At 33.9% G+C, this 15,005-nt stretch overlaps 2 protein-coding genes across 3 annotated transcripts; one reads left to right on the forward strand and one right to left on the reverse strand.

Moving 5' to 3' along the window:
* Positions 1-1,368: 1,368 nt before the first annotated feature.
* LOC25499185 (beta-carotene isomerase D27, chloroplastic-like) lies at positions 1,369-7,680 on the reverse strand. Of its 2 annotated transcripts, XM_039827715.1 has the most exons (8): positions 7,246-7,680; positions 7,039-7,178; positions 6,850-6,942; positions 6,277-6,338; positions 5,765-5,871; positions 4,779-4,871; positions 4,491-4,531; positions 1,369-1,545 (listed from the first exon to the last, which is right to left on the reverse strand). In XM_039827715.1, the coding sequence occupies exons 1-7, from the start codon at positions 7,457-7,459 to the stop codon at positions 4,494-4,496; spliced, it is 747 nt and encodes a 248-aa protein (XP_039683649.1). In that variant the 5' UTR covers positions 7,460-7,680; the 3' UTR covers positions 1,369-1,545; positions 4,491-4,493. The 2 variants fall into 2 exon arrangements, with proteins under 2 accessions (XP_039683649.1, XP_013449813.1); XM_013594359.3 differs by lacking the exon at positions 1,369-1,545 and having other exon boundaries at positions 4,191-4,531; positions 7,246-7,678.
* A 156-nt stretch (positions 7,681-7,836) lies between these two features.
* LOC25499186 (uncharacterized) lies at positions 7,837-9,903 on the forward strand. Its single transcript, XM_013594360.3, has 3 exons — positions 7,837-8,382; positions 8,466-8,582; positions 9,245-9,903. The coding sequence occupies exons 1-3, from the start codon at positions 8,029-8,031 to the stop codon at positions 9,317-9,319; spliced, it is 546 nt and encodes a 181-aa protein (XP_013449814.1). The 5' UTR covers positions 7,837-8,028; the 3' UTR covers positions 9,320-9,903.
* Positions 9,904-15,005: the final 5,102 nt, after the last annotated feature.

The following is a 15,005-nucleotide window of genomic DNA, read 5'->3' on the forward strand; positions in this document are numbered from 1 at the left end:
GACTTAATGCTTGATTGAATGAATGATGAAAAATGTTTGCTTGAATGAATGTATGAAAGAATGATTGCAAAAAATAGGGAAAATAGAGGTTTCTGCCTCTTTTGGTTGTATGCACAGACTGTGCGTGAGTTAACTCACGCATGTGCTAATGTCTGCGTGAGTTAACTCACGCAGTGTTTTACACTTGCACTCTTTAAGTTGCGCAGCGTTAGTTAAGTAGCGCATATATTTACACTTGCGTGAGTTAACTAGCATAAGGTTAAATTTGGAACGGCTGCAGGGCGCGAACAAAATGTATTTGGTGAATAGCAGAATTCCGTTAACATTTCCCTTAAGAATAAAACTATGAGAAGAAGTTAGGTCATTTTTGAGAACCTTGTACCCTCAAATAGTTTTTTCTCAACCGTGAAAAAATCTGGGTATACTCATTTCGTTCCCATATATTTTCAGAAATGTAATTCATATGCTTTTAGAAACAAACACCTTATAAGTGTAAATATTCTAAGCCATGTAAAAAAGTTTACTCAATATGGTATTATGTGATTATTCTTTTTTTTGAGGGGATGATTATTCTTAAAGCCACGGAATAGAACATGCAATGCATATTTGTAAAAAAATAATATATGCAATGTAAAATTATGCATTATTTCTGGCAACTGTACTCACCTTTGATGATTGCTCTTTAGACATCTAATGATTGTACTCAGGTACCCACCGAACAAAAATTAATTGTTGTTTGACATTTTTAAGTTTGGTTGAGATACTTTTTAAATTGACTCACTCGATTTAAAAAGTGTGTTGAATGATGGTTATTTACCGGTCGACTTTTCGTAAGTGTTTAAAGAGCAATTGTTCTCACCTTTCATGTTGAAAGACTGAAAAATGAGTTGGGCTCTATCTGATCCACTACACTAGCAACCAAAGCCTTTAAAGAACTGGTTAGGGAAATTTTTTCTCATACCCCTACAATTGACAATACCGGCCAACTTGCAAAATTTTCAGACATGAGTATAGAAGTGGATATTTTTAGTTTTTATTTTTACTCACTTTCACTTGTAAAAGTGTTTCTATTTAACCTGTTTTGAATTTGTTTCCCTGTTTTAAAAAATTATACAGTAAACAAAGAAAATATATGTTTTTGTTTTTATTGTACAAGTATTTGAAAACAGATTATACAGATTGAAAACAAGTGCCAATCTTTATTATCAAACCAAACAGACCCCTAGATTTCTTGTACAAGTGTCCAAAACATTATGCGGATGTAATTTTCTTAGCTTCAAGTGTTCTCTATTGAATCATTCTAATCTAAAAATAATATTATTATATAATAGGGAAGCAATAGAAACATTTGAAAGAGCCACTAGCCTATCATATAAATAAACCTTTGGATTATTGTCACTTATACTTTTACATATTTTAAGTGCGTTGAAGCACTTGGTTGTTTTCTTAATGAGAGAAACTATGGCTGATGAGTATGAGTTTTGGCAGCATACGAAAAGTGTGTGGGAGACAACATTCTTGTTCCATCCTTGCTGCCCTTAAAGCCTACAACAAATCCTTTAGTCAAACCACTTCTCCCCAAAAATAGAAACTACTTGATTTTGCAATCATATATAAAGGACACCAATGTTGTCATCACCAATTTCCTTTCCTTATTGCATGCTAAAGAATTTTTTTTATGCTAAGGATCACTATTCTCCGGTTTAAATTAACATTAATAATTCACTTTGATTCAAATCAAAGTTTTGTAAGTACATCACAATAGTCCTAATTGTCAAACTGATATATCAGTATTTCTCATTCTATTTTCAGTTAATGTTACAGAAGAGGAATAAGGTTATAACCAAAAACGGAGTAATTAATAATTACTAACTATATCTCCAAAAATATCTCCTACAATCTTGTAAAGGACAGCTCACACCAACACTCCCCCTCAAGTTGGTGCATAGAGATCTCGAATACCCAACTTGTCAAGTGAGTTGAAGAAGTCTCTGCTACATACAGCTTTTGTGAGTATATCTGCTAATTGATCTTCAGATTTAACAAATGGAAACTGAATTATCTTGGTCTCCAAATTTTGTTTGATAAAGTGTCGATCTACTTCCACATGCTTTGTTCGATCATGTTGAACCGGATTATGGGAAATTTCGATTGCAGACTTGTTGTCACAAAACAGATTCATCGCATAATTCGGAGCAAAGCCAATTTCAGTCAACAGTCTTCTAAGCCAGAGAAGCTCACATAGACCCTTAGCCATCCCTCGAAACTCTGCTTCAGCACTTGATAATGCAACAACTTTTTGTTTCTTACTTTTCCATGTAACCAAATTCCCTCCGACAAAGGTAAAATAGCCTGAGGTTGATTTCCTATTGGTGATATCTCCTGCCCAGTCAACGTCTGTATAGCCTTCAACTTGTACATGATTATTCTTCGTGAACATCAAACCTTTTCCAGGTGAGGATTTCAAATACCGCAAGATTCGAATCACTGCATCCATGTGATCTTTACTCGGGTTGTGCATAAATTGACTCACGACACTTACCGCATACGCTATATCAGGTCGTGTATGGGATAAGTAAATGAGTTTGCCAACTAATCTCTGGTACCTCCCTTTGTCTGTTGACACTTGGTCCGGATATTCTCCAAGTTGGTGATTCTGGACAATTGGAGTATCTACAGGCTTACAATCCAGTAGCCCCAACTCTGATAAAAGATCTAGGATATACTTTCATTGAGATAAAAAGATGCCTTGCTTTGACCTAGCAACCTCAATACCTAGAAAATATTTGAGTCCACCTAGATTTTTCATCTCAAATTCTGATGCCAATTGCTTTTGAAGTTTTTCTATTTCTTCTGAGTCATCTCCTGTAATAATCACATCGTCAACATACACAATCAAAGCTGTGATCTTACCTTGGCGATGTTTCAAGAACAAAGTATGATCTGCGTTGCTTTGTTGGAAGCCATATTTTTTCATTGCCAAGTTTAATCTTCCAAACCATGCTCTAGGAGATTGCTTGAGACCGTACAAACTGCGTTGCAATTTACACACCACCTTAGTCTCATTGTTTGTCATGTATCCTGGAGGAATATCCATATATATTTCTTCTTTCAAATGTCCGTGGAGAAAGGCATTTTTTACGTCTAACTGATGCAAGGGCCAATCTAGATTTATTGCAAGGGATAAAAGAACTCTGACAGTGCTCAACTTGGCCACAGGTGAAAAAGTTTCTTGATAGTCTACACCGTATGTTTGTGTAAAGCCTTTGGCCACTAATCTTGCCTTGTACCTTTCGATAGACCCATCTGCTTTGTACTTGATAGAGAAAACCCACTTACACCCTACAGGTTTCTTTCCTTTTGGTAAAGGAACCAATGTCCATGTTGCATTCTTGTTTAATGCCTCCATTTCTTCAGTCATGGCTTGAACCTATCTAGGGTCTTCAATGGCTTCTTCAACCTTGCTAGGTACAGTATGTGAAGAGAGGTCATTTGCAAACTTCTTAAGGGGTTCAGACAACTCCTTCATAGAAACATAATTAGCAATTGGATACCTTGATCTGTGATCCTCCTCTTCAGGAGAGTATTGCTTTGGTGGTTTTCCTCGATTATGTCTGTGAGGTAGCTCATATCCAACAATAGTATCAACATTATTATTAATCCTCTTAGGAGAGGTAGGGGAGCTTACATAAACCCGTTCTTCTTGGACAAGGGTATTGTAGTGTTGGATATCAATTGGGCATGCCATCAAAGTATGTGGTCGGCGATTGCATCCCACACCAACTTGGTAGTAGAGAATCGTATAAAGTTGCTGATTAGAGAAGAGTCCATGGAGTTGATTATCCATCCCTTAACGATCGCGTTGTCAGTCCCCCAACGTCGAAAGGTAGGGTCTGTTTGAGGAGGTGGCGGAAGATCTCCATTGATGTATCCCAGTTTGTCTTTGCCTGAGACCAAAGGGGATAGTTGCTGCCATCCAATTTGATGCCAATCGGCGCCACCGTATGATCAGAATTACTATGTGGCGGCGGCGCTGAAGCGCGATTCAGAATTTCTGTCATTTTTGTCGTCAACTCAGCAAGAATAGAGGACGAGCCTGTGTCGTCGGTAGTTGAATCTGAGTCGGCCATGGAAAAAGAAGGAGGAAGGGTGTCACCGCAAATTAGGGTTAAGACCTGGCTCTGATACCATGTCAAACTGATATATCAGTATTTCTCATTCTATTTTCGGTTAATGTTACAGAAGATGAATAAGGTTATATATACATCTAAAACAATATTTCTAATATAACCAAAAACGGAGTAATTAATAATTACTAACTATATCTCCAAAAATATCTCCTACAATCTTGTAAAGGACAGCTCACACCAACACTAATTTTCTACAGAAAATTGTAGATAAGCAAGTTAATATCCCCAAAGAAGAAGAAAATATAAACATGTAATTGTTAGTGGTTAGTAACTTAGTAGAGTGACTTCTTCCATCCATACCCTCTAGAGGCAGTCTGCTCCATGACTTCTATATACCTTGCCTGCATGATATGAACATAAAATATTAGTTAAATTAAGTTATATATTTTTTTCTGCTAAAAAAAAGAGTAATATTATTTTACTTTTGAAGTTATGCTATTTCTTAAACCATGGCGTCTCTTAGCAGACCAGAAATAAAGTTGGCGTTGGTTTTCCAAAATCATGTCTCAAGTTTTGCAGTTTGTTATGAATTGAAAATATAAATTGGTATGTAAACAAATGTAAGTAATCTTGCAGTAAATTAATCACATTGTTTATAGCATGGTTGCTTCAGTGATGGATCATCAATTGATGCTGGAGGATCCTGCCCAAATATCATCTCACAACTCATGTCATCAAAATCTGCAAATAGAAAGATAAATAAAAAATCAATCTAAATGTATACTTCAATTGTTCAGATTTTTTTTTGGCAGAAAATTGTTGAGATTTATTTAAGCATGTTAGGAACTTCCCTTATTTATTTTTCATCATTGGGAGTCATGTATAATTTAGAAACTCATAATGTCAACACAGTCATCATGATACAATTTGATTGCTTTTGGTAAACACCACTCATTCTATGATAGGTTCATGAGATGTCATTAGTGGAATTGAAACGAGTAAATAGTCATTTTAGTCTTTAAAAGTGTGTAATGTAATGTCATTGTAGTTTTTGAATGTATGAAATTTACAAAAATATCGTTGAGTATTAATTCGATGGATCAAACTAACAAATGAAAGATGCGTTTAAGAACTCAAGTAACTAAACAAAAAAACACATATGAAGACCAATCTGATATATTCAAGAATATTTTTGTAATTTTGGTTAACTCAAGAACTATAGTAATCACGCATCATACATTGAAATTGAAAGATTAAAATGATTGTTTGCTCAAACTAAAACTATATATGATGTTGAAGTTAATAGATATTATTTAGGTTCATGAGAGGTGTCACTTATTTATGAAATTAAAACCATATATATGAGAGATGTCATTGTATGGTCTAGTTGCAATTTTGCCCCCTCAGTGGTATATTCATGGGGTCCTCCATTGAAATGAATCAATAATGATGCTGACCTCCACAATGTAGTGGAGGCTTGTAGAGGCCATGATACTCTTTCAAGTGTGTTAACTAACATTCTTTCTTTTGTTTATTTTTTAGTGGACTTACTAAAAATAGATAAACTTAGTTCATTTTTCAGCATCATGATATTTCCTATTTAGGTTTAATTTTGGAATTGTTAGGATACTTACTTGGTACCATGTTGACTGGCATACCCAGGGTGTTCTTTATAAACGATTGAGTTGGAAGTTTGCACATATTAACGCACATCCCTACACAATTTGTCTCCTCCAAAAACCTGCATGTATTAATTTTTTTGAAATGATGAATATAATAGTCATGACTTTGGTATTGAGTATTGACAACAAACACTTGCTATGGTGATCATGATAAAAATCATAACAAGAAAGGAGAGCGGGGTAGGGAGAAGCATAATCATAGATCATGGAACTCGGATCCTCTAAAATCGTTATATGGTCCAATCCAACGTATAGTCTCTAAAATCATTGCTTTTTTCTTGAAAGCTAATGTATCCTACTGGCACCAAACCATACAACGATTTTAGAGGATCTAATTTTGTAGACTGTGGGGACATAATTTGTCTTAGGTGGGTGAATTGAGCATCATTTCATGTTAAAGATATATCATATACCATATAGTATAAATGAATTATGAATGAATAGATAGATAAAAAAAAACTAACCTGCATTTTTTTATGTAGACTGCATTTCTTTCTATTCTCCCATTGATCTCAGATTCTCTTACCTACTCATGGTGAAATTAAAGAGATTAATCTTTTTTTAAATTATAGGACGGAAAGTAAAAGCAAATAGTATACATGGTCAAATAATTAAAGTGTAACTTAATTTATACATTATTGATCTTGTCAAAAATATTTTAATTGATGTTGATCAACAATTCAAAACCTTGGTAATGAAACTGAAATGTGGCTTAATCTGGTGGAGAAGACATTGTACGCTAATTGTCACACCAGTTCAGTTAGTGGGGCATGATATGTTATAGATAAACTAAGGTGATATATTTCATGTTGCAACCACTCTGTTTACATGCAAGTGTCTTTTTAATCACACTTGTTTGTATTTTGATAAACCTATTGCCGACTATATTGTTTTTTTCAACAAGACTTGTCTTAGTGGACTCGATTTGGTCACAACTTCACTCACAAGCTATCACCATTCAAAGTGGTTTATCCAATCATAAACAATACAAAAATGTACAGCTAAGCTACATATAACAACATCTCAATTGTATTTACCTCGGAGGGCCCAAGTAACCAAGTAAAGAACATAGTGGTGATAAGTGCAAAAAATTCCCTTGTGAATTTAGGTGGTAGTGGCTGCTTCTTTATCTGTAAACAATTTCATTGTGGAAATTACAATGCTTAAAAATGGAAGAACAACATGAGGGAAGAAGAAGATGAAATAAAAGTGAGTAATGAACTTACCAATGCAAATACAAACTGTGGGAAGAGTTTATCAAGCGCTTGAATGGTAACCTCTTGTTGTTGAATAGCATTAAATTTCTGTTTTGCCATAGTAGCTGCCTCAACAAGGCTCTCATAGCCACTCTTATTGTTTCTGAGTCCTGCAAAGAATAAAAACTATAGAAGGTGTGATAACAATTGAATTACAACAAAAGGGTATATATGAACCTGTGGCAGCTTGAACTGTTTTTGATAAATGGTTTATTGCTATCAGATCAAACCAGTTATCTTTGTAGACACTTTTTGCTGTTTCTTCTGTAATGTCATGATTTGAAGGCTTTCTGAGCACAGAAACTATAGAAGGTGGATGTTTGATGAGGTTGTAGTGAGTTGTTGAAGTTAGTGTTGAAATTCTGTTCTGCCTGAAAACATTAGTTTCCATTTGTGAATGTTGTTTTGAGTTTCATGTGACACTAATTTATATGCAATGAAATGAATTGTAGTTGTTTTAAAATGTTGTCAATAAGAGGATAATGAAGTAAGAGAGGCATATAAGAAACAATAAGTGCATGAATAGCATATTCACACAAACTTCATGTTCCATATTCTGTTCTATCATTTTGTTTGGATAATAGAATATTTATTTATTCTTTTATTTAACAAATAGAATTATCCTTTTTGTGGGTTGCGGTTCTAATACTATACTATTCAGAACTAGCAACAAGCAATAATATAGTGCATTATATAAATATTGTGTAAAATCTAAAAATTATATGCAAAAGATATTATAATTTTTTGTATGAACTGAGTATCTCTGCACACAACTGCAGAGACTAGTCTCTCGAGTCGAGATTCAAACTCATGACCTTTGATTAATAGCAACCTTTTTGCGATTTTTCTCTGGGCTTAGGCTGAAACACCATTTTTCAGCCCATAAATCATAGGCCCATACCCTAACTAACGTAGGATAAGATTTCACTGGCTAAACTTGCGTTACAATTTACAAACACCATGGCAGTAGCAGCAAGTTCTACCTTCTCATCCTCACTATCAACGGTATGTACCTTACAAAACCGCCATGCATCACAACCCACAACCTTTTTAGGCATTCCCCTATGTCAGAAAACGTTCCTCAGTAACAAAAAATCACCACACAAGTTTTTAACAGTGGCAGTGACCAAAGGCTCAGCAGAGTCAAGTAAATCCGATGAAAAAATCCCTTCATGGGCTAAGCCTGACTCAGAAGAACCTCCTCCATGGGCTCAAAATGAAGCCCAAAACAAACCCTCTTCTTCTGAACAACAAGGATTTGTTATTCCGTTTTATGTTTATTTACTTGCCTCTGCTATCACTGCAATTGCCGCTGTAAATAACTAACCTCTTTTCTCTTTTTACTTTTCTGCTACTTTTGTAATTGTATTATATAATGTTTTGAATTTGATTTACAGATAGGTTCGATATTTGAGTATGTGAATCAAAAGCCAGTGTTTGGAGTTTTGAGCTCTGATAGTGTTTTCTATGCTCCTTTGCTTGGTTTTTTCGCCTTCACCGGCGTTCCAACTTCGGTAATTACTTTCATCGCCATTTCATGATTATTCGTTATCCATATGTTTGTTAAGGTTTAATGTAATAATCTAGTTAAATTGTGAAATCAGAAGTTAAATTAACATAGTGAAACAGTTTATAGGCCTGGTTTGGATGGTGAGATAAAATAATGTCTTAATATTTTTTTCATAAGCTATTTGTGGACAAGTGTTTATGTGAATAGATAGCCTCAAATTAGTTGTTAAAGAGTCCCACATCGGACAAGAGATAGCCCGACAATGTATTTATAAGTGAGGCAATCATCACCTCAGAAACCACGATTTCTGTGACTCGTTGACATTAGTCAATTAAAAAATGTCCATAGTTCATGCAAACTGCAATAATTGTTAGATATGGTAGGAGATTTGTTAGAAATTGTTTAATGTAATCCGAGGTTAGTTATGATTAGGTGGAAATTTGTTATGTTAGTTAACTTGGGATCACTATATAAAGATGTATCCTACCCTAATTGAATCATATTCTTCATTCTACTATTTTTAAATTCTCTGAATTTATTTCTCTTAGTCAGACTCAACCATGCTTCTCAACAATGTTGATATGAGATAGTTATTGATTTACACGAATTGAATGGCATTTTAGTTGAATCTTTTGTGAGCTAATGAGTTGATGTTATTCAATTCAGGCTTTCTTGTGGTTCAAGTCTGTACAAGCAGCCAACAAGGAAGCTGAGGAACAAGACAAGAGGGATGGTTATTAATAATTATAGAGTACCTTTTTTGTTGCTTTATCCGCGTAAGTCATATGGAAATTGCATATAATGCTATGTTGTAAGTAAGAGTCTATTGTGAATATTCATGTCTCTCATATGAATGAATATCAATGATTAAAATCTCACTTTGCTCAATGAAATTGTAAGGGTGTGTCAAGTTAGTCTAATTCACTTTATCGAAACTCTAAGTTAGTTCTTGAAATTGCAAAACATTGTCAAGTCGATCTATCTATTTGCTGGTGTTAGTTAACAGAGTAAGCGGTGTTAATGTGGTTCATTGTCAAGGCACTTAACATGGGACACATGTGCACAACCAAATACTTAGCGTGCTTCATTAGCGCCCCTAACTCTTTTAACTAACATGGTGCAAAATTGGTGGTTAGAATTATATTATTGACATTAAAGTAGGTAGTGGATGTTGAACCATCTGCAATTCCTTGGTTTTCCTTACATAATGGTCGGTTCATGTATTGGGTCTTCGGGATGAACTCCTGGACTAGATTTTGATCCATATCATTCTCCTTTATTTGATTAGGACTCATCCTCAAATCAAGTTATGATTCATTGTCAAAGTACAGTAAAAGATCGACAGCATTGTAGAATGTACTACTGACTTTATAGGTGCTTAAAATTTTACCATGTAAGCAAGTTCATTGATCTTATGCACAACTTTGAACAAACCATCATCTGTTGAGGAAATCTTGGCATTTAGTTGATTTAAAAATTGTTCCTTTCGTGTGTCTCCTTTAAAAGTGTGCAACCTACAATGTTTTTAACACAGATTATGTTGAGGAAATTGCATATAATATTATGTTGTAAGTAAGAGTCTATTGTGAATATTCATGTTTCTCATATGAATGAATATCAATGATTAAAATCTCAATTTGCTCAATGAAATTGTGAGGGTGTGTCAAGTTAGTCTAATTCACTTAACATGGCATGCATGCACGCACGTGTACAGCAGTGTATTTAACGTGCCACATTAGCGCCCCTAACTCTTTTAACTAACATTGTGCAAAAATGGTGGTTACAATTGTATAGTTGGCATTTAAGTAGTAAATGTTGAACCATCTACGGTTCCTCGGTTTGCCTTACAGAATGGTCACTTCTGAACTCCTGGACTTGATCTTTGATCCATATCATTCTGCCTTACTCGATTAGGACTCAACCTCAAGTCAAGCTATGCTTCATTGTCAAAGTATGGTAAACAATCGACAACACTGAAGGTTGTAGCAACTTTATAGGTGCTTAAAGTTTTACCTTGTAAATATGTCCGTCTTATGCACAACTCTGAACAAACCATCATCTGTTAAGGAATCATTGGCATTTGGTTGATTAAAAAATTGTTCTTTTCGCATGTGTATCTTTACCAGGTCTCCTTCTATGAAAGTGTGCAGCCTACAATGTTTGTCAAACTTAGTTTTATATCTTAATTTATTTTTTAGATTATTGCATGAAATTGCTCACGCAACTTCTTGATCTCATTGCTTGGTTGATGGAATTGCTATAGGGGAATTCAACCAGTGCAAAGATATTTTAAATTCTTCTTGACAAAGCTTTGAGTAGATTCCTCAAAAGCTTGTCGGTACCTATGTTTGTCCATATGTTTAGGGGTAAGTGGTAACCAATGCTATTAAATTGCAATTGAGTGCCTATTTTTTCCACAAGGTCCTCTAGAAGTGCTTAAAAACTAATCTTGATATGAAGTGATGGTTTTTTGGATGTCATCAAGATGAAAAAATTCCATGAAATACAATTTTACAGCTTATAGCCTGACCTGGCTAGTTTAATAAAAAGGTCATACTTATACTTTCTAAAAATCATATACACTTAAATAGGTCTGACTTAAGCTAATAAAAACTTATTAAGCTTTTTCGGTTGGCGTATTTATTCATATAAATTTAATAATTTTTTATCTTTTAAAAAGGAAATATCAGAAATAACATGTTGTTTCATATATTGAAAACTTTTTTTTTTTATTTGATGTATGTCGCGTTTAGAGATGGCAATTGCACTCAGACTCTATGGACACCCGCAAAAAGTACCCGCTATGGGTAGTGTAAAACTCCGCCTTCATGGGTCCGAGCTTGGGTATGGTACCCGCAAATTTGAATGGGTATGGGCACTGTACTACCCAGCCCCGCAACCCGCATATATGTGTCTATATAATATGATAAATAATTTATTTATTTTTCGAGTACAATTAATTAATTTATTTAACTATTTAAACCTAACGCTAAAACATCTTAATACAACTTAATAAAAACTTTAGTAACAATTTATTATGATTTAACATGCAACTGCAACTTTTTAACGTATAACTTATGTAAAGTACTATCTATTTTTTCTTTCTTTCTAGGAATATTTTGGATGCTTTTTTATTTGGCTAAATATTACTATTTGTACTATTTTATAAGTTGATTTGAAATTTTATGGATTATAGTTTTATTTTAATTGTGGTGTTTTTTATTGTATTTTTACAGTTAAAGTGCGGGTAATGGGTGCGGGTATGGGCACTTAAGTGCCCATTGGGTATGGGGAAGGGTACTAAAATTGTTGCCCACGAGGATACGGACTCGGGTACAAACATTTTTTACAAACGCGAGTATGGGGATGGGTATCATAGTACCCTGCTCATTGGATACCCATCGCCATCACGTTGCAATTTGGACGCAGTATGTCGACAGGAAATGAACCCAAATATCTTCTTATTCTATTATTTGTTTTGTTCTTTTTTAACAATGAAACAAATTAAAAATGAAAAGTTGGATAAAATTGATTCGCTTTGTATTTATTTTTTTTCTTTCAAATGTTGGACATATTAATTGGTGAAACCGTGGAGTTTTTATTTTTATTTTTTATATGTGCTTATTTATTAGTTTATTACCTATTTATTTAATATGAAGCATTTGTGGCCTATTAAAATTTCTCAATGTGATATATGCTTTTAGACAGAATGTGAAAATGGTCTACAATAGCTATTAACTAATAGTCATGTTTTTCTCTCAAAAAAAAAAAAAAAAACTAATAGTCATGTTTAGATCTTGAAATTTTAGACTATGCTTATTCAACTAAAGTATTTAACATGTCTAGTGCTTATCCTTATCCAAATCACTTATCATGGTATGTCTCTATCTTGTTCTAACCACCAAACTGGTCATAATTCATAAACTCTTTATTGTTCTGGGACGTTTGTACTTTATGGCTTTACCACGCCTCATACAGCCCAGGAATATATGCATAAGGTCTCTAATTAAAATAAGACACAACAAATCAGGGTAGCTTATGAAGCGTAATTTGATCACAGATAACTATTACCCACCGCAATGTTATAGTTTCATTTAGGCTTTGTTCGGGAGTTAGTTTAGAGGGGAAAGGAAGACTTTGAGGGGTGGAAAATATGAGGGTATATATATATGATTTATTTTATATTTTATTTTAAAGGAGCTTAGTTGCTCAAGAATTATTTGTAGTTTATCATATAATATTAAAATTTTATCAACACTCCTGACCAAAAAAAATTATCAACACTAAACTAATAAACTTTAAAAATGAAGAAAACTGTGTGTGTGTATATATATATTTGGTTAGTCTCATTTAAATAAATGGGTCATGTAACCAAAAAAAAAAATGGGTCAAGGGCCAAGCATCTATTTTTTTTTCCAAGTAAAGCTATAACTTTAACTATTCAACTTAGTCCAACGCTCTCTAAAAAAAAAAACCTTGGTCCAACGCTAGTTACTCCCTTTTTAAGCAAACTGCTAGTTGCTAGTTACGACTTACGCTTAGGACAATTGATTTATCCTTTAAAGCTTAGAACAAGTAAAAAAAAATTTAAGGACATATCAAAATTAATATTAAGTTAGTCCGAGTAAAACTGAAATTTGATTTTTTATTTCTTGAAAAAGTCAAATTAATCCATCAAAATTGATATAAAAAAGAATTGAACACAAAATCTTAAGAAAAATACACTCTAAAGACTGAAGCCAACACCATTTAAAATTGAATTTTTGAAGGAAACAAAACGCTGTTAGATGGAGAGAGATCCTGTTGTAAGTGATCAGACGATAGAGTTTTTTTTTGTGAAAACTTGATGGAGATTATTCATTTGGCAAAATTAATGAATAATTCACACTAATAAATTACTCTTTTTCAAAAAGAATATATTGTTACTAAAATTTCATGCCAAGTAAGTAGCTTCACAAAACGATAATGTTAAATAGTTAGCGTGTGTTTTTACTTTAGCTTATTTTACACAAACAAACTACAACTATTTCTTAAAAGTTTCGTTCATATAAGACAACTTGTTAGAACCAAAATTATACTTTAAACAAAAGACCTACGAATCGTATACCCTTATTTTATATGCAAAATAAGAATAACAATTTTTGAATTAATTTAAGTTATGCAAGTTACGTACAAGTTACAGAGCAAGTTCAGGACAAGTCACCGCTTAGATCGCGGCGTTTAAACGCTCATATCCATTAGCGACTATCAGTGTGTGGCATTTTCCGTGTAACTGCACTAAACCTTCATAAACACGATATTGACATTTGAACCAACATATAGGGATATTATTGTCAATCTTTGGATTCTAACCACCGTTCTTTAATCACACGGACAATGATACATTGCATGACAAAACTACCCTTTCAAACTTTATCTTCAAAAACGGTCCTAAAACCAATCAATGAGGTGTGTGAACTTCCTCTCTAGCACGAGAAGAGAAGACGGGAGTGTATTATTGTCACGTCAAAGTCACGCGCTGCACCACTATGTCCATTTGTTTTTGGATAAATACTCATTTTTGTTTCAAACATGCAATGAGTTGATACAATAGTTGAGGGAAGTTATAAAATAGTTGTTGTTGTATGATCTATTTATCGATCAAAGTAGTCTCTCTGTTAAGTTGGTCTGTTAACGGAGGTGACGTGTAACGTTAACCTCTTACAAGGCTTGCCACGTCAAATGCCACGCAAACAGAGACCAAATTGATTGATTTACAGAAAATTGTCAAGGACCAAATTGATGGATTTTCAGAAAATTGCCAACGGCTCTTTCTCATTAACGGCTTTTTCTCCTTTTCCTCATTAACGATTCTTTATTCCCCAAATATATAAATTTGGAACCTTAATGTTATAATTTGTCACCTAGAGTTCAAAATCCCCCGAATTTCTTCCATGAATTGATGTCAATGTTCTTCCCCAATTCAAAAAACTTAAAACCCTAATTTTTTTTTATTCAATTCGAAATTCAAAAATCAGTGGTCATTGTTGAAGATTCGGTGTTCACAAATGATGGGTGGTGGGCGTATGGACAAAAACAACTACAACAGTCGGTCTTCATCTTCAAGCTCTATGTACAATTATGAGATGAGAGAGCTTCAATGTTGGTGTCTTAGAATTTGTGTTGTAAGAAAAGCCAACACTGTCAACAATGGTTATGTGATGTGTGAATGATTTGTTTAAACAATACTGATTTTGTCTTTTGATTGTATAGGATGATGGTGAAAATTGTAATTTTTTGTGTGGGTTGATGAAGCTGAATAACTAGGCAATTTTAAAAACAATGGTGCTGGTCATGGAAGAAATGCAAGGTTGATGGAGAAGCCAAAGGATAGGGGGAGAGAAGAGGTTTGGAGGGCAAAGTTGATGGATAAAGTTGATTGTGTAGG

The sequence above is a fragment of the Medicago truncatula genome, chromosome 7, assembly GCF_003473485.1.
Source record: "Medicago truncatula cultivar Jemalong A17 chromosome 7, MtrunA17r5.0-ANR, whole genome shotgun sequence".
NCBI classification, from domain to species: domain Eukaryota; kingdom Viridiplantae; phylum Streptophyta; class Magnoliopsida; order Fabales; family Fabaceae; genus Medicago; species Medicago truncatula.

Bases quoted from the DNA above. Each gene is read 5' to 3' on its own strand.
- LOC25499186 (XM_013594360.3), top strand. From the start codon at position 8,029: ATGGCAGTAGCAGCAAGTTCTACCTTCTCATCCTCACTATCAACGGTA. The intron at 8,383-8,465 runs GTAAATAACTAA...TTTGATTTACAG, and splicing joins CTATCACTGCAATTGCCGCT to ATAGGTTCGATATTTGAGTA. The intron at 8,583-9,244 runs GTAATTACTTTC...TATTCAATTCAG, and splicing joins TCACCGGCGTTCCAACTTCG to GCTTTCTTGTGGTTCAAGTC.
- LOC25499185 (XM_039827715.1), bottom strand. From the start codon at position 7,459: ATGGAAACTAATGTTTTCAGGCAGAACAGAATTTCAACACTAACTTCA. The intron at 5,872-6,276 runs GTTAGTTTTTTT...TAATACATGCAG, and splicing joins GTCTACATAAAAAAATGCAG to GTTTTTGGAGGAGACAAATT. The intron at 4,532-4,778 runs GTGATTAATTTA...CATATCATGCAG, and splicing joins GCAACCATGCTATAAACAAT to GCAAGGTATATAGAAGTCAT.